Source organism: Arachis stenosperma, chromosome 8, assembly GCF_014773155.1.
Source record: "Arachis stenosperma cultivar V10309 chromosome 8, arast.V10309.gnm1.PFL2, whole genome shotgun sequence".
Lineage (NCBI taxonomy): Eukaryota > Viridiplantae > Streptophyta > Magnoliopsida > Fabales > Fabaceae > Arachis > Arachis stenosperma.
The window spans coordinates 10195268-10214532 of NC_080384.1; the positions used below are offsets into that span (position 1 = coordinate 10195268).

At 34.1% G+C, this 19265-nt stretch overlaps 1 protein-coding gene across 1 annotated transcript; it reads right to left on the minus strand.

The window, feature by feature from the left end:
• Positions 1-14211: 14211 nt before the first annotated feature.
• On the minus strand, positions 14212-14988 carry LOC130945348 (protein FAR1-RELATED SEQUENCE 5-like). The gene has a single exon (XM_057874079.1). It carries the CDS (start codon positions 14986-14988, stop codon positions 14212-14214), a length of 777 nt encoding a protein of 258 aa, XP_057730062.1.
• Positions 14989-19265: the final 4277 nt, after the last annotated feature.

Here is a 19265-nt window from a genome sequence, read left to right on the forward strand (position 1 = left end):
CTTGATCTTCTTTTTGGATTCAAGTTCTAACTTTGCTTTGAACTCTTTAAACATCGTAAACACGTCTGACTTTTTCTTGATCGAATACACCTCCTACAGTAATCATCAATAAATGATACAATATATTTTGCTCCTCCTAGAGACATCTCCGGTGATTCCTACACATCAAAATGAATCAAATCCAATATGTGTTTGCTCCGAGCATTTGATCTACCAAACTTCAATCTATGTTACTTGCTTGTAACGCAGTGCTTACAAAATGGTAAGTTTACCGATTTGAGTCTGAGAATGAGATTACGTTCTACAAGAATCTTCAAGCCTCGTTCTGACATGTGACCCAGTTTGCAATGCGATATCATCATAATTTCTTCTTGGCTTGCTGAAGTAACTGATGCATCTACCTCTTGCAAAGTATCTCCCACAAGCATGTATAGATTTGCTGCAATCTTTTCTGCTTTTATTACTACAAGAGCTCTTTTAACAACTTTCAAGATCTCACCTCAATATGGGTCTTGCAACCAAGTTCATCCAATTGTCCAATCGACAACAAATTCTTCTTCAAGCCTTTCATGTGTCTTACCCCATGAAGTGAACGAGTAGAACCATCAAACATTTTTATTTTGACAGTACCCATTCCAACAATTTCTAAGACATGATCGTTTTTCATAAACACCGATCCTTCCAAGACAGGTTCATATGTACAAAACCAATCACAATGAGGAGTCATGTGCCATGTTGCTCCTGAATCAACAATCCAAACATCAGTGACCTATTTGCTGTCTTTAGAACTAATCGTTGCTTCACCATACAGGATTTCTCCATCATCAGAGGTGCTCGCAACACATCCTTGAGAACATGATCCTTCTGGAGCCTTCTCTATATTCTTCTTATTCCAACAATCTTTCTTGAAGTGTCCTCTCTTACCATAATTGTAGCATTTGACCTGTTTTTTACTTTGTGACTTTGGTCTACTTTGATTCTCACTGGACCCACGCTCTATTCATCTCCCTCTTGTCATCAATAAAGCCTCTGTTTGTTTTGAGTTCTCTAATATATCTTTCTTATTCTTGCACCTAGATTATTCTTCAAGAACCGCAGCAGCCATGAAATCAAAAGAAAGATAATCAGTCAAAACATTATTAGTTAAGTTAATGAAAAGCTGATCATATGAATCTAGTAGACTTTGAAGTAAGAGATTTGCACATTCGTTTTTTGCTATAGTATATTCCAACGATGAAAGTTGGGAAAATAGCATATTTAGATTGTTGATGTGATTCGTTGCCGATGTGGACTCACTCATTCGAAGAGTATAAAGTCTTCTCTTCAAGAATATCTTGTTATAAAGTGACTTGACTTCATATAATTTGGTAAGAGCATCCTAAATTTTCTTTGCTATCTTTTTCTCTGCTACACTTGATAAAACTGAGTCAGCTAGTGTCAAGTGTAAGTTTGCAACAGCATTGTTGTCCATCTCCTTCCATTTTTCATCTGTAATTCCAGCGGGTCTACCTTCAATTGCTGTCACACAATTATTTTTTCTCATAATGGCTTTTATCTTCAATTTTCATATGAAAAAATTACTCCCACTGAATTTTAGAATTTCATACTTTGTTGCCATTTTTTTAGACGGTAACTCGCAGAAAAAAAAATATTAATCAGCAACCTTTGGTTATGATACCACTGTTAGGTACCAGACAAATGACACAGCAAAATATAGAGATGAAAAATTAAAAATTTGTATAAAATATGGAAACAATTGAATAACTTTCTTTCAGAATTATAACTTCTCTCTATCACAAGGAGGTTACAATAACACTCTCTCTTGATAAAAGGAGAACACACTTCTCTCTACATATATAGGAGAAAACTACTCAAAGAAATATTATATTATTCTATCTCGATGAGCTGATTAAAATGAATTGAAGAAAAACTCAATTTATAGGTGAGTCTTTTCAATATGAACCATCCGTCAATTAGGGGTATATAATTCTTCTCTTTTTCAACCATTAAAATTCTAAGGTTATAAACCAGGATTATTTATTACCACTTATTTTATTTAGTTATTATTTATTTATTTATTTTTTAAAATTAACTTTACTAATTTCACAATCTTCGTTTGACAAACTTGACCTAATTCATTTTAAATTGAATTTGATTTAGCATAACAGATTATTTATGCATTTGTTGTTCTTTTGAAAATATTGACCTCATATATTTTCTTTTTAGGATGGACTAATTCCTTAAGTTTTTGTTTCTATGGATGTCATACTTGATTCTGTTTTTAGTTATTTTTTTACATCTTGTGAGCATTACCATTCATCTCAATTTTTCTTCTCTTGTGAATCTCATTCTTATCTGAGTCAACTTGATTTATTTCAATTTGGTGCATCGTTTATCCTTTCATTGTTTTTACGAGAGTTCGTTAGTCAAAGATTCTTTCTTGAGAATTTGTTATTAATGAGTTGATTTCCTTTTAGCTCGTCTTAATCTTCTTGAATTTTCTTGTGAGGTGGTTATTTCAATTATACTCTCGGAGTTTTGTTTTGAACCTTTTCAAAAAAGTTTTGAATCCTCTTTGAAAAAATTCTAAATTAAATTTTTGTTACACGTTTTATCTTATCTCATTTACAGTATAAATAAAATATGTGTAGATTTATCTTATTTATACTGTAAACGAAATAAGATATGCTACGTATTTTTATAATTATTTTTAAAATTATTTATTTTAATAAATAAAATATTTTTTATTTATTTAAAAAATCCTTTATTTATACATTGCTCTTTTGAACAATAAAATTAGTTGGTGTTTTCTTTTGTTTTTGTCTTGATAGCATTGTCAAAGACTCAAAGGATAAAGATGCCCTAAAATATTGATTAATAGTAATGACATCCCTTTATTTGGATCTAGTTGTAACACATTTTTTCGAAAAAAAAAATCAAATGTTGAAATGAAAATAGGTTCTTCATTCATTTTAAGCTATGGTTAATTGGATCCTCTAACCTTTTTCGTCCTTTTGATTTTTACATTAACCAGAAAAAACTAAAGTAAATTACATATGAGAGAAGATATAGCAATCTAAGACGAGACTTATGAAAGCTTTTATTAGATGCTTTTTCAGTCTTTTGTGAGTTAAATAATTGTGTAAGATAGTCATCCAATGTTGAATTTGGTAACATGAACGAACCAGACGAAAAGAAATAAAGGAGTTAGGTTAATGGGGTTCCGAAATACGACACGTGCTATTTGTGTAGTTCTTATGATGTGACACTCCACCACACATACTTAAACGTTATTCCTTCTTTTGATATTATTATTAGAATTTAACTTTTTCTTTTGATATTATTATTAGAATTTAACTTTTTAACGTATTTGTATTTTTTTTTTAAATTCTCAATGAAATTCGAATTTAAGATTTTTAAGTAAAAGTAAAAAAATTATATCATTTAAATTATAGTTTGTTGACAATTTTAATGTATTATTAATATAAAGTAATTTTATATTTGTATTTAATTATATAATTTTACATTTATCAATATAATATTATATTCGATAGTCCTAAAATGTTTAGACCATTAAATGATTCCATAACAAAACATATTTTTAAAGTTTTTTTAACGATTGCTACATAGTCCTTTAACTAATTTTAATTACAAATTAACTTCATATATTTTATTTAATTATAAAACCTGTTTTTTATTTTATAAATTATTATTTTATCAATCATCTATTATGTTTATTAACAATAAAAAAAAACAATAACGAATTATATCTTCCATTGATCGTAATAAAACTTTTGGCCATTCCAATGGATTAGAAGTTTATATTTGATCCGTGACGTTCGTCCCGAGCTGCGAAATCGTATTTCCTTGAAAATCAATCGATTGGATTACAGTGTATCACAAAATAATCGATTGAAAATTGTAAGGAATCATGGTTTTCGCATAAATCAATGGATTGGTCATATGACCCAATCGATTGAACGATGAATAAAAAGTGGATTTTTGTAATTCAGTCGATTGTTTATACTCTCCAATCGATTGAATGCTTGAAAACAACCTGAGGTCTCAAAATTCAATCGATTGTTTTTGTTACTCAATCAATTGAATGCACCAAAACAATATGGATTGACCAAATTCAATCGATTGGTTGTGTACGTGAATTCCAATTCAATCGATTGGTATGAGAATTCAATCGATTGGAAAGCGATGTAAATGATTTTTTTCTGAATTCAATCAATTGGTAATATAATCCAATCAATTGAAATTCGAAATGCGCTATCTATTAAACCAGAAAACCATGCGTATTCACACCCACTCTCTCCCCATTTTAAAACGTAAGAACACCATTTCGGTTCCTCTCTCCTCTCTCTAAAATCCAAAAAGCTTCTCACTTCTTCTCCAATCTCACCAACATCCACTCTAAACTACATACATAATATAAACCGTCATCCAAATCCTTACCAAACCCACCAAACCAATATTCTCATAATGGCCAAAACTAAGAACGCCAAAAGAGCTAGGGTTGAGGGAGAAAGCTCTGCCTTCGCCAGACTAATTGCTTCATCCCATTACATGGCAAGGTGGCTGCCGTCTCCGAGGACATTGAACAACTATGTGGAGAAGTTTGAGTCAAGGACAATTGTTCCTCCCAGGTATATAACAGTCGAGTTCATTCATAATAGACATTATAATTTGGTGTGGAATGCTTTGCAAACACAACACTTAACTGATTTTGTACAAACTAAGGATGATTATTACCCGCACTTGGTTAGGGCTGTTTATAGTACTTTACATTATGTTGTTCCTGAACCTGATGAAGAGGGTGAGGTAATGCCGCTGATTGAGTTTGATTTAGGGTCACAGCATTATAGAGTTACTTAGGAACAATTAGTTGAACAATGAAATTTAGTTTATCACAGGGCAAAATTTACTGGAGGTATTGCGGCAGATGAGGAATGGGGTGACTATAATAGATCGGTTGATTTGCAGAGTCTACAGTATGAGAATCCACATATGGATGCTAGAGGTAATATAAGTTACAGTAGGTTGGGTAATGAGCAGCGTATATTGATGTATTTGTTTTCATACATGTTGATTCCAAGAAAACATAACCATAGAATCTTGTTTAACGAAGATATTCTAGTGCTTTGGGCTATGGTGACTGGAAAGGAGATAAACTGGCCTTATTTTATGGTTCATCATATGCTTGAAATGAAGAAAGAAAAATCAAGTGTTGGTTTAGGATATGCTTGCCATTGGACCAAGATTTTCACCTGGCTTGGAATTGACTTAGGTGAAGAGAAAAGTGTCTCCTTGAGTAATGTTGTCAAGATTGATGACAACACTCTAAGACAGATGGGAAGAGATCCGAATGCCCAAGAACCTCAGATCCAAGGATAACCACAAGACCCTGAGGTGCAAGCACAATCACAGGAACCCCCATCACCACCCCCTCCTTCGCCACCAATGTGAGATTTGATGGATGAATTGCGAAGCATGAGAGTATATATGGAGGAGCACTTTGCTGATATGAGGCAGCATCAAGACAGGCAAACTGAAGCTATCAATCGTCAAGCAGAAACAATTGATCTTCTATACACTAATCTAGGCATCACAAACCCAAGGGGTATCATTCCAAGGCCTGGACCATGAAGAATTTTTGTCGAAGAATAAAGAGATTCTTTTAAATCAAGGTTGCGAGAACCGAACCGGTCAATAAACCGGTGAGGTAACTGGTTCACTGGTTTAATGATTCGACCGGAGTTTAACCGGGGTTCAACCGGTTTAATTAAATATTAAATAAAATTGTTAAAAATTTAATATATAATTTTAAATATTTAAATTTCAATAAAATTTAACCTAATAAAATTTATAATTTATAATTTCAATCTATAACCTAATAATAAAAAATAACAAACAATTGAAATAAATCACTAATAACCACTAACCATTAAATTTGCAAACATAATCATAATTTGAACAAACAAATAGAATTACAAAAATATTATGAAATCAAACAAACAGATTACGAAATCAAATTGCAGTAACAAATTAACAACAGAATAAAAACATAATTTAAAACTTACAAAAACAGAATAAAAAAACTTGATTATTTCATTTAATTAACAAAATTACAAGCTAAAAAGCAAAAGACAGTAGCAATCAACAGAAATTAAATGCAGAAGACAGCAATGAAAAACAACAATTAACCCAGACAAACAAGCAACAATCAACATGATCAAATCCAAAAAAATAGCAATTAACTCCCAAAAATGAAAATTGAAACAGGGTAGGAATCTGCTTACAAACTCAGAAATTCATAAACTCAAGCCAAGAAGAAATTAGTAAATTTGGAATCAGAAATCAGAAACCAAATAAAAGTACAAAAACAAGCAAAATTAAATTGAAGACCGGCAGCGAAGGAGGAATCCAAGTGACGGCAATGTAAGAGGGGAAGTGAACTCAGGCACAGAGGGGATTGAAGACAGGCTTGACGCGCGAGAGAGGGAGATCGACGATGAGGACGGACCGACGGAGACACGATTTCAAGGTGGCCAGCGACAACGAAGACAGAGAAAGGGCTCGACAGCGACAGAGAGAGACGACGGTGAGGGGAAGAGAAACGATGACAACGACGAGTATACCTTCACCTTCCACAGGCGATGATTCTTGATGCCACCATGGTCAGTTCCACCCGACGGCGACAGCACCCTCTATCCGTTCGGCGATGAGACTTAGCAACGCGAGGAGATGAGATCCAGAAGAAGAGGATCGGCGACAACGAGGGTGGACGCTGGCTGAGGAGACGAGTTCGTCGGCGACATCGGCGTTGGGCATTGGGCGGTGGCTCCTGCTGCTATTGGCTGGGAGAGAGAAAGAAAAGGGGGCTAGGGTTCTGGAGTGGAGAGAGAGAGAGGGGGATGGGTCTTGTGCAGTACGTGAGTGAGAGAGAGAAAATGGAGGAGGGTTTATATACCTTTTTTCATTTTTTTAATTGAAAACTGGAAAAAACCGTTCGGTTCAAACAGTTCATCGATTAATCACCAGTTTGACCGATTTTTTACCGGTTTTCAGTCAGACGGTTTTGCACCTTAATCGAACCGGCTAGATGACTGGTTTTCGGTTAATCCAGTTGAACTGGTCGGTCCAATTTGCATAACAATGTTTTAAACATGTATGAATGTGTCATTGTGTGTATGATATTGGGGTTGCTTGTGTTTGAGACTTATGTTTGGAAATTTGATGAATCTGGCTTATTAAAATCATTGAATGAAGGATCTAAATTTACTATATTTTTTGTTGACATTCTAAATTGGGCAATAAATCAGTTAATTCATGCTAAGTTCTGCAACTTGTTGAATTGTGTTTGATATTTGAGGAAACCTTGAGGAATTTACTGCTTATGTTGCATTCATGTTATTGCCTTTCTTTTGTAGTATCTTTTAAAAAAAGCTTTTGGATTTTATCAGCTATTTTTCGTTAATGGCTTTGCTGGATTAAATTTAGTTATTTATATTTATTAATGCCCCAATTTTTTTATATTTTTAGCTTTTGGATATTCTTTTTTGTTTGATGGTGAAATTGAATCGAATCAATTCCTAATGTAAAGTGGTTACTGCAAATGTCTCAATTCTTGATATCAATTGAGATGCATTTAATTAATTTCATTAGAAAACCAATCGATTGAAGAATGCTTGCAATCAGGTATTTTTATGGATACAATCAATTATTTTGGTTGTGCAATCGATTGAGTATACTCAATTGCTAATTCAATCGATTGTGTTTTTAAAAAAATCGATTGAAGTACACTTAATTACTGTTTCAATCGATTAGTTTGTTAGTGTAATCGATTGAATTATCCTCATTAGATGTACACTTAATTACTGTTTCAATCGATTGGTTTATTAGTGCAATCGATTGAATTATTCTCAATTAATGATTCAATTGATTGTATTGTTATTGTAATCGATTGAAGTACACTTAATTACTGTTTCATTCGATTGTTTTGTTAGTGCCTATCAACTAGTATTGAAACTGTTTTTATTTAATTATTAACGATCCATTTAATCTTATTATTATTATTATTATTTGAGTATTTATCTAGTTAAAAATAATTATAGACAAGATATAATCATATGAATTAATAAAATTTACTTTGTTAAATTGTAAATAAAAATCAAGATAAGATTTTATTCTTATTTGATTTTAACCAAAAAATAAGATAACATAGAAATTTTATTCTTATTTGATTTAAATAAGATAGAATTAATTAATTTGATTATCTTTTTTCGGTGTATATATATGTGCTCAATCCGACTAATTTTTTATACGTTGATAAATTATTTTAAGTAATTGCCTTTCAACCAAATCTACTCATACAGTATTCTTTTGTTGATAATAATCATGGATATTCCTTTTAACGAAGATATAGTCCCCAATGATGCATGTAATACACAGAATATGTCACTGGCTATAGACTGTGATCTTATCACAGTTGATCTTGGTGATCAAATTGGAACTACAATTCCTAGTGCTTATGAGTAATTTAATCTTTTATATTTTTTTTTTCTACAGGATGACCAAGTTATCAACGACGATGTTATTCAAAGCAAGGATCTAAATAAAATACAAGAATTGTCTAGTGGAAGAGGTCCTCCGTGGCATGGAGATAATTTAATTTGACAACCAGTAATTAGTATATATTATGTAATACAATTTATATATTATAAGCCTTTTTTACCACTCTTTTTGTATTTTTACATTTATATGAAATTATTTAACCTAAAATGCTTGCAGTCAATGAGAGTTATAAACATGGCTCGGGACGAAACAATTGATAAAATCCTTGAATCTGTAAGCCGCATTAAGACAATGATATCACAACTTAGTCTGAACAATGATTTCGAGACTCCGACCAAGCTTTCTGTACAAAAGACACGTCCATTCTCAAATAGATTGAAGGCTAAGAGTTCGGAGATTGATATTCATACTACTATAATGAGGATGATCTTACTGTAGTGGACAAGATGTCTTTCACTCACGATGATCCATTCAACATCAAGATCAATATGGACAAACCAGTATCCCCAACTATAAGATCTGCAACAAAAAAGAAAAATATATCAAAGGTATATGCATGTGTTGTAAAATTCAATAACGCATATTTTTTACTAATATATTCCTAACATGATAATAAGAAATTACCGAACCTTTTTTTTCTTAGGGTAAGACCAGTATGGGAACACAGAAAAATTACCCTTCACTCCCCAGGCGAAATTAGAAAGCCAAAGATTGAGCCCGAATCATTCAATAAATCTAAGGCGTCTTATGCACTGAGCTAACCCACAAAAGACTATAAAAGACCTGTTTATTTCTTTTCCATTATCAACGTAATTACCACTTAGACACCAATCTTAAATTATCTAGTTTCTTATGAGCAATGCTAATTATTTATCTAGTGATAAATTGCTAATACTTTTGTGTTAAAATTTGTAGTCAATGTAGTGTAAATTTATGCCAACTCCAACCATGCGTTTTTTGGAAGATCAGATAAAGGCATGTGCATATGCATTTTCAGCCTTGCTAGATCCATTGTAAGTTAATTTGATATTATCTGTGTTGTTGATGAATGAGGACCAATCTAATGTATTTTGGTTTTTAATTGATACAGTGAAGAACTTATCGTAACAGATACAATCAGAGCAACTAGATCAGACTTTGAACATTTCATACCTGACAGACCCATTACTAATAAGGTACACAAGTAATCTATTAGTTAATCTACGTTCGATTCTAGGCAGAATCTAGTAATATATTTGGATTGTAGTTCAGATTCTTGAATTAGCGGCATTGAGATGCACTGATGAACAATCTGATGTAAGTTTCAAGACAACATGGCAATTTCCACCGAGATTTGTGGTATGTTATATAACCCCTAATAAGATAAATTTACTAATTATAAGTTACAAATGTAAGGCTGATATAGAACATTGCTTTATCATGTACTAACAACTATATTGGTTTGCATTAATGAATTAGGTGGATGTCTTCAGCAAGACAGATTTAAAGAAGAAGATGGAACACTATATTTATAAATTTATGCAGCCTACTGCTGATTTAAAATTTGTAAGAATTCTTTTTGGATATTCATTGTTGGATATAGTTTTTCATCATTAGCATACATAACTCACGGGCAAATTTTATGGTCTAGATATATGTTCCTATTCAAGAGGGTGACCATTGGTATCTAATGGTAATCTCGGTTTGCAATCGAACAATCTATCACTTGGACACCCATTTTAATGATGACAGAATTCACTATCGTGAATGTGTTATCAAGACACTAGTAAGGCCGTGAAAAAATTTTAGTAAGCTTATTAGATCTTATTTAGTTTTTATTATTTAACTAGTTAAATGAAATCAGGCACACGTACTGGAGCAAGTCATCATGTCGAACTTTTACAAGAATGATGGCATTCAAGAGTATAATAAATAATTTCATGACTACAAAATTAATAGGCCAGAAGATATACCTCAATGTTCCTCAAGCTTGAACTCTGCAACTTGGGTGATCAAGTGGATGGATATGACTTTTGAGTTCAATCCAAATGGTAACAATAAGGTGAGCATTTATAAAACAACTCTCTAATATTTAATTCTTATTTTTTTGTACTAATTTATAATAAATAAATTGTAGCTTGAGGATCACGATATTCGCACGATAACCGCTGTGCATTTACTCCGGAGTCGAATCAACCATAAGAAGTCACGTATTATAGCGTCGGCCAATGAGTTTTGGAATATGCACAGTTCTTATGAAATGTAAAGATAATAGTAGTAATCTAGATAAATTATAATACTTTAGTTATTGCCTATTTATTTGTTATGTTTGGTGGATGTACTTCTTTAGAATTTTTCTCAATGACTTCTTAGATAGATAATGTATTGCTTCGTTGCTTTTACAATTTTTCTCTATTTCTATGCACTATAGAGAGATTTAGTTTAAAAACTCATATTTTTATAATGAAGTAATATCATTTACATTTATTATTTTAGCAACAATGCCATACAAATATTATGTCTTGTGAATTATATTTTATTTTATATAATTAATTTATGTAAAAAAATTCCAGAAATGTGGTTTTTTTTTATTGCCTTCTATTTTGTTCTTCTCATTCGTTCAAGATTTGACCTCTCTATTGAATATTGACTAGAAAAAAAAGACTATGCAATATATATCAAAGCATTTTAATAATCTGTTCATATATTGCTAAGACATATATGAAGTATATATGTTACAAATATAACATCAATTCTTCCTAGACTAAAAATGGAGCCCCCTTTCCAATCTTCCATTAGAGCGATAAGACATTTAGACTTATTATCTGCAAATATTACAGTTTTCTCAGGAGCCACGCGATCCATTAATTTCTCATTGTAAAGCTATAAGAACGTTACTTTTTAAGTTGTGCTCTGCATTCTGAGCTTCCAATATATAAATTAAAATACAGTGTTGGGGTCCTTAACATCATAGATTCTAGCAAGCTTCTCTTAAGCTCATCCTTCATATTGCAAACAGAACAAATTATTATCAGTAACAATACAATTGGAACAATGATCAACTTATAAATCACTAACAAGTAACAAATTAGCAGAAGCACAACAAATTAAAATAATTAACAATTTTGTTTCAAAAATAGCAGAAACAAATAGAACAATAATCAACCTGAACTGAATCAAAAAAATCAAGAAATACAACCAAATTAATTCCAAAAATTTTGTAAATATGGTGCACCAATTCCAAACAGAATCAAGAAATAGAACCAAACTTAGTAAAAAATATAACCAAACTAATTCCAAAAATGTTCATGTGGTGCACCAATTTCACAAATTCTTCGTCTTTCACCTAAGCTGTACATATCTGCCTGCACCACAAGTAAACCCAAGAATTACATAAAATGGTCTCAAACAAATTATATGCAACAGAGGTTATGAAAAAGTATAAAACAAATGGAGCGAATCATATAATGGTGAATCTTTTACACCTTCTTTATAATCTTAGGCCATCCTTGTTCAATTTCAAGAGCTTCTCATCAATCATATAATGGTGAACAGCTTCGTAAAATTCAGCCCCATTTTTAACTACTCTGAACAAAACAAAACAGAAACCGTCATCACATCATCAACATACATCCGATCCAAATTTGAATTTTTTTAATGTTAAAAAAATAAAATACGCAGATGAAATGGATCATCATAACACCAATTGCAATTGACGAATGCAATTCCAAAATTGGTCGATAAATATAGTCTATTACAGTCACTGTCAACAGAAGTAATCATGTTCAAGGCAAGGTCAAGAAAGGCACAATAATATTAGAAATGATCGATATAGTCTCTTAGAGTGATGTTCATAGACATACCAACTGTCCATCGCCTGCTGAACTAATTCATGGTTCCCACATTAGCTATATACCTTAGCTCTTCGAAAGTCTTCCTCTGAACTAAAAAGTTCAGAATCAACCCTAAACTAGAATTTCCCTAAATCAAAACAGAACAAAAATTTCAAAGTTAAAAAACTAATAGAATCAGAACAAAAAAAAATAAAATCAATAAAAAGACTAAATCAGACTTCATAAAAATAGAATCAGAACAAAAAAATACAACCAAAGACTTAGGCTCCATTGCAGAGGACGACGGAGGTGTAGGATGATGAGACAGCGGCAGCGACGAACCAATGACCAGAGAGACTGGACAGATCAATGGCGAACGAGAGATGGACGACGAACGTTTGACAGACGACGAATGGCGGCGGCTTCGACTGCGTCTGGTGCTTATTGCTGCAGTTCGTCTGGTGCTGTGGATCCGTCGAGGCTGATAGAGAAAGAGAAGTGCTACGAGCCTACGAGGAAGAGAACAGGTCCACGTCGCTGCGATGGTGCTGTCCGGCGGCGTCGATGACAGAGAAGAAGAAGGAGGAGGTTCCACTGAGATCTGTGCTGGAGAGACTGCTAGAGCGCTCGAGGGAGTTAGGGTTTTTGCTAGGGGCGGCTGGTTTAGCAAGAATTGGGAAGGGAGGCTGCTTTTATAGTAGGGTTTTTAACCATTCCGGTTTAGTTCGGTTTGGTTCGGTTTTTTGTCAAAACCGATCACCGAACCGAACCGCAAAAAACTGCAAAAAATCATTTTTTCTGGTAGCTGCGATTTTCTAGGGCTGACTTGTCACTGGAGCGTGGCTGCGAGACAGTGGTGGTGGCTCCACGAGCCGGGCTAGACGGAAGTTGCACCGAAAACTCGAGGTGGAGACCGGAGACGTGAGAGCTGAGTGCGACGAGTGAGGGTGGACTGTGGATGCTCAACCTGAGAGGTGTGAGTGGATCTGTTTGAGACTAGGGTTCATTCCCCTTTCTTCAGCATGCAAAACGCATCGTAAAGCTAGCCAATTTCGAAAACCTGCTGGGTAATGGTTTGGTTAGACCGACCGATTCTTGGCCAGTTCGGCGGTTCAACTCCGAGTTTTAAATTTCTCGGTTTTGCTGTTTGTCCAAACCATTTTTATTAACGGTTCACGGTTCGACCTGTCAGTCCTGTCGGTTCGAACCGGTTTTCTTAAGATTGCTTTTATTTATCCAGCCCGTTAAATGACGACATTGGAGGAGTAGTTTAAATCAGAAAACCACTAAAAAACCATCCGATTTTTTATTGGTTTACCAGTTAAACGCCGATTTGACCATTTTTTTACCCTTTCTGGCTAACCGATATTTATTTGATAATTATTTCATCTAAAAAGCATAAGCACGATTATTGGAAGAATACATAAAATTTCATTAATATAGTGAAAAAATAAATGCAAATATGGAACTGATTCTCTACCCAAAAGTATTAAGTTTATGGAGGTTGCTAATTATCACTATCTAACTCAGCCGTCGCTTCGGTATACATGTCGCCATCGTCCGAACCATTAGCTTCATCTTCTATAACGTTGTTGTCAATGTCCCTTTGCCAAGGACATATTGTCTTCTTATGTCCTTCCATTTGACAAACACTACAACGTTGCCGCTTCTTCTTAGATGATTGTCCTGAGCCTCCAGTGGTTTGATGCACATACGGATTGCTACTTTTATCTACACCTGACTGAGGTTGATTAGTGCCTTCGTCTGCAACCTTGTAAGATGAGTATAATTCCATAATTATGTCACGTGTCTCTTCATATCACTCTGGTACTTTAGCAGCAACAGCAGCCAATTGTTTAGAAAATTCCATCAAGGAACTTTGACGACTAATAACAACAAAATTCCTGGTGAACCCACTTGGATCATTGAGTGCTGATTTCACCTTTTTTGTCCATCTATCCAATACCAATGACGAGGGAATCTCACAAATGTCTCTTTCAACCAGAACTTTCACAATATGTACGCAGGGAATTCCAAATGACTCCATCCTTAAACAGGTACACATGAAGATCATTTCATCTTGACGAAATTCAATAGTCCACATAAAATCGGGCCTCCTATGCTTACACACAATGTACTTTATGCAATCATCATTATTCTCTATGTTTAGCACCCGCATTAATCCAGCTCTAGAGAGAAATGGCCGAAACAATAGAAATATCTCATGAGTGTATAACTCAGCAGCAAATCTCTCTAGCAGCTCTATACAAGTCTGCATGATGGGCACCCCATGTGTAGAGTCATAATCAACTTTAAATTCTTTAAAGCGCAAGTGTGCAACACGCTTTTGAAAATGCTCTATAAAACTTGTCAAATCATACCGCGAGCCCACATACCTTGCCACAATTGAGTGTAAACCTTCACATCTTGAGGTAGTTCTAAAGCCAGCAAAGAATTTTCCTCTTATATATGCAGTAGCCCACATATGCTTCTCTTCATACATATTGTTCACCCACGGCTTATCCTCAAGGCCAAATTCTTTAATAAGCTGAACCCACTTACGCTTAAACACGGGAATCTCATAGTCTCCTAACATGATTTTTCTGAATTTAGATATAAACGATGGATTTTTAACATTGCTAGTTGCATTTCAAAGAAGGTGCCAAGCGCATAATCTATGTCTGACTTTGGGAAATACATCTCTTACTGCATTCCTAATCGCCATGGCCCCATCAGTTATTATTGAAGTCGGGGTCTTACCCTTTATTGCAAACATGAGCTGATGCAGGAGCCAAATATATGTATCAGTAGTTTCATCCACAATTAACACAGCAGCAAAAATAATTGTTTGGTTGTGGTGGTTAATCCCACTGAATATGACTAATGGATAACTATACTTGTTCTTCTTGTACGTAGCATCAAAAGCAATAACATCTCCAAAGAGTAGATAGTCTAGTTGGCTAATCCCATTAGACCAGAACAAGTTATGCAACAAACCTTTTGAATCATGACATGCCTTGAAATATAATTGTGGATCCTTCAACCGCATATCCTCCAACTTCTTCAACACTCGTGCTGCATCACCAGGAATTTGACGTCTTTGCCGAGCAATCTCATTGTACATATCTCTGGGACCATAGCCACACTACAACATTTTTGGCCTAAGGTAACCCTTATTCGAAGCAACATTTAACAAAAGTTGCCTTAAATAAGCAAAGACAACATTTTTTATAAGTTACCTTTGAGTAAGACAAAGATAACAAAATTTTTTGTCACCCATAAAAAGAGTTGTCTTTAATATCTAAAGCAACATTTATAAAATGTTACAAAATAAAAACTTTAAGACAACATTTTTAAATAAAAATACAACATTTTATAAGAGTTATAAAAAAAATTAAACAAATAATATTTATAAAAAGTTGCCTAAAGTTGTTTATAGTTAAAAATTTAAAAAGAAAACTTTTAATCATATTCCAATGAATTATTTTTTCAATAAAAAAATAACTTAAAACACAAAAAGGAAAAAAGAACTTCAGTAGTTCCACTTCACGCACATACACAATCAAAAGCCCTAACCTTGCTCCCCTGCAACAACGTACACAACATACCCTTTTTCCCCTTCCTAACGGCGATAGAAGTCAGCAGCATTCAATCGCGCGCACTCCTCCACGCACGGCGACGGCGCGGTGCTCTCCTCGACAGGCAACGGCGCGGTGCTCTCCACAATCCCTAATATAGCCACTGCAACAACACACCCTTTCTCCCCTTGCTAACGGCGACAGCAGCGTTCAATCGCGGTGCACTCCTCCACGTACGGCGACGGTGCGGTGCTATCCTCGACGGGCGACGGCGGGTTGCTCTCCACATGCCCTAACATAGCCACTGCAATAACGCACAGACCCTTTCTCCCCTTCCTAACGGCGACAACAGCGCTCAATCGCAGTGCTCTCCTTGACGGGCGCGGGGCTCTCCTTGACAGGCGCGGTGCTCAATCGCAAGAAACCCCACTCCCTTCTCTTCTCCTTCTCGTTCTTCCTCTGTTCCTTCGTTTCCAGGTATTTGAGAAAACTAATTTTGATGTTCTTTGAATTAATTCATTACAGTTTAGTTAGAATTTAATATTTAGTTAGTAAATTACTTTGCTGTTGTCTGATTTGCTGTTCTGTGATTTGTTGTTGTACAGATTATTATTACTATTTCTAAATTTGTTATATATATATATATATATTATATATATATATATATATATATATAATATATATTATATAAGCAATAAAAATAAGTTTATAGAGTGATATAGAGATTGTTGAGCTGAGAGGCTAAAAGGCTGCGCCAATATTGTAAAACATTCTTGCTGTATAGGGCAACATTTGACTTGGTTCATGATACAAGGACGATTTTGGTGCATTCATATATTTTGTTAAGGACATAGATAGTCTACTCCTCATTTTAGGTTCGTACTATGTGTGTTTGCATTAGCAAATTAGTTATGATAAACCCGGAGAAATCTATGGAAGAGTTCCGAGCAGCTAGTCAAAAACTTGGTGATGGCGTGGGTGTAAAGTCTTTAATACAAAGCATGGGACTTGGAATGATTGCTGACCAGGTAGTTTCTGCTTTTAATTATGAGTGTTTCTTAATCTAGTGTTAAGTTCTAAGCATTTTTAGAGGCTAATAGTTTGCTGTATATATTACACCCCCTATGATAATCACATGAATAAATGTCTACATACTTAGCTTAGAATATTCTTCGTTACTATCAAAGTAAAACTCATATTTTGCTACTATTGACGGTTGCTAAAGGAGCAAATCAGGAATTGCTAAAACATCTTTGAAGATTCTTAAAATTGAGAAATTCTCTTAGAGTTTGGTAATATGAATCGCATTATTTGTCTCGTCATGCAAATTAGCAAACCATAATACTTTTATATCCATTTTAGTCCATGTTTCTTTCTTGTCTGCATTAGGATACAGTGACTCAATGTCGAATGTTGGCATAACATTCCTTTGTCTTCTTTAATGGAATTGCCAAAGTTAGGGGATTTGAAGCTGGAAGAGCTCCTGAGCACTCCTCCACCAGGAACAGATGAAATTGTTGCAATTTCTAAGGTAGGCTAGTTTCCTCTCTCCCCCCCTCCCCAAAAAAAACCAAAGTCAATATGCTTTATGAAATACTAATCAAGTCAATATGCTTTATGAAATACATAGAACAATTAATCACTATTATAGCCTCCCCCACCCCTAAAAAAAACCAAAGTTTTGGCTTCAATGTAAAGTCTCTGCCATACAAAAGTTGACCTGTCGAGATATAAATGATGTTTCTTCCCTTGCTAACTTTCAGGCAATTATAAAGCTGGACAATGATGGATCTTTCTACATTAAAAACTTTGGCAAGACTACAATATTGGTGAATAACAAAGAAGTGCAGACTGGTCAGTCTCAAAGACTACACTCCAATTGTTTGATCGAGGTATGATTCTATAGCCTGTTATTTCAGATTTGGTTATTCACTGCAGAGGCTTCTGCTAAGGTGATTGATGGGAAGTCAGTGGCACAGCAAATCAGAACTGAGATAACAGCAGAAGTCTGTAGGATGAAGATGCTATCGAAGTGACTCCTGGGTTGGAGATAGGAAAGACTCTCCAACTTATGTGCGCAAGAAGGAGGCTTGTGAATCTGTGGGAATCATTTCTTTTGAAGCTAATTTCCCCAAGGATTCCACAGAACAACAAGTGTGATCCTTCGGTTCATGGCGTCCTTTACCTTCTTGTATGCTTCTAAATCTTTTAACTGCAGTTCCATTTTTCTTGAATCCATAATAAGAGCTTTTTGTGCTATGCTAAGTTATATTTTAGTAGCGACTGTTTTCAAGTGCTTAGGAAACTATGTTAAACTTTCCAGACATGAAACTATGTGTCTTGTCTGACTTTAATTTAAGTTTGAGCTTATTTGTAAAAGTATTAGATAATCAAAAACATATATAATCAAAATTTTAACTAAAAGTTAATAATAATAATAATAATTTAATTTAATGATAACAAGTTATAGTGATATCCCCTTCTTCATCTATTGACTGAAAACAACTTTAACTTTTATAATGTATTATTTTTAGAGGCATTTTTAGAAAGTTGTTTGGAAGGAGTAAGGTGTTAAATTGATGTTGTTTTAACTTTATTTGTGTCTGATATTGTTGCTGATTTTTTCTATCTTGGTTCTGCATTTTGCATGAGTACTTGACAGGAGTTTCATTTTTTTGTAATAGGTTCCCTGGCCATGACTTCTAGTTTACAGGATTTTTGAAAAAACTGAGGTTAGTGGGGTTCTTAGAATTCATCAATTTATACTGCTTGGAATCTTGTGATATATACCTTCACCTGAGTTACCATTATACTTCCTGCAGAATTTATCATTTGTTTTGGTTTTAATCATGACATGAATTGGTATTTCGCATTTGTATTTGTGTTTGTATGTGAAGTAATGGAGGCAGCAATTAACTGTAGTTTTAGTGTGTTTTAGAACTATTTAAAGTGTCTAATTTGAAGCACTTTCCCTGCTTCTCTGTGTCTCTGTGTCTCTATAATTTTTTTGTTTTAGATGCTATTTTATGGTTGTCATGGATGCTATTTTCTTTGTTGTTTTATGGCTATCATGATTGTTGTTATAGTATCTACTTTGTGGCTGTCATTTGGCTGTTTCATGGCTGTTTTGTGGCTGATTTAGTTGCTGTTTTATGGCTGATTTAGTTGCTATTTTATGGCTGGAGAAACTCCTACTAATGCATTTCAAAAAGTTTTTGGTAAAGAGAATCCAGGAAGAGTTCGATGTTTTGGAAGAACTGTTACAAAAGCTTTTCTTAAAAAAAATAAAGAAATA

What these genes read in the sequence shown, in the direction of transcription:
- LOC130945348 (XM_057874079.1), bottom strand. Translation starts at nt 14,988, where the DNA reads ATGTTAGGAGACTATGAGATTCCCGTGTTTAAGCGTAAGTGGGTTCAG.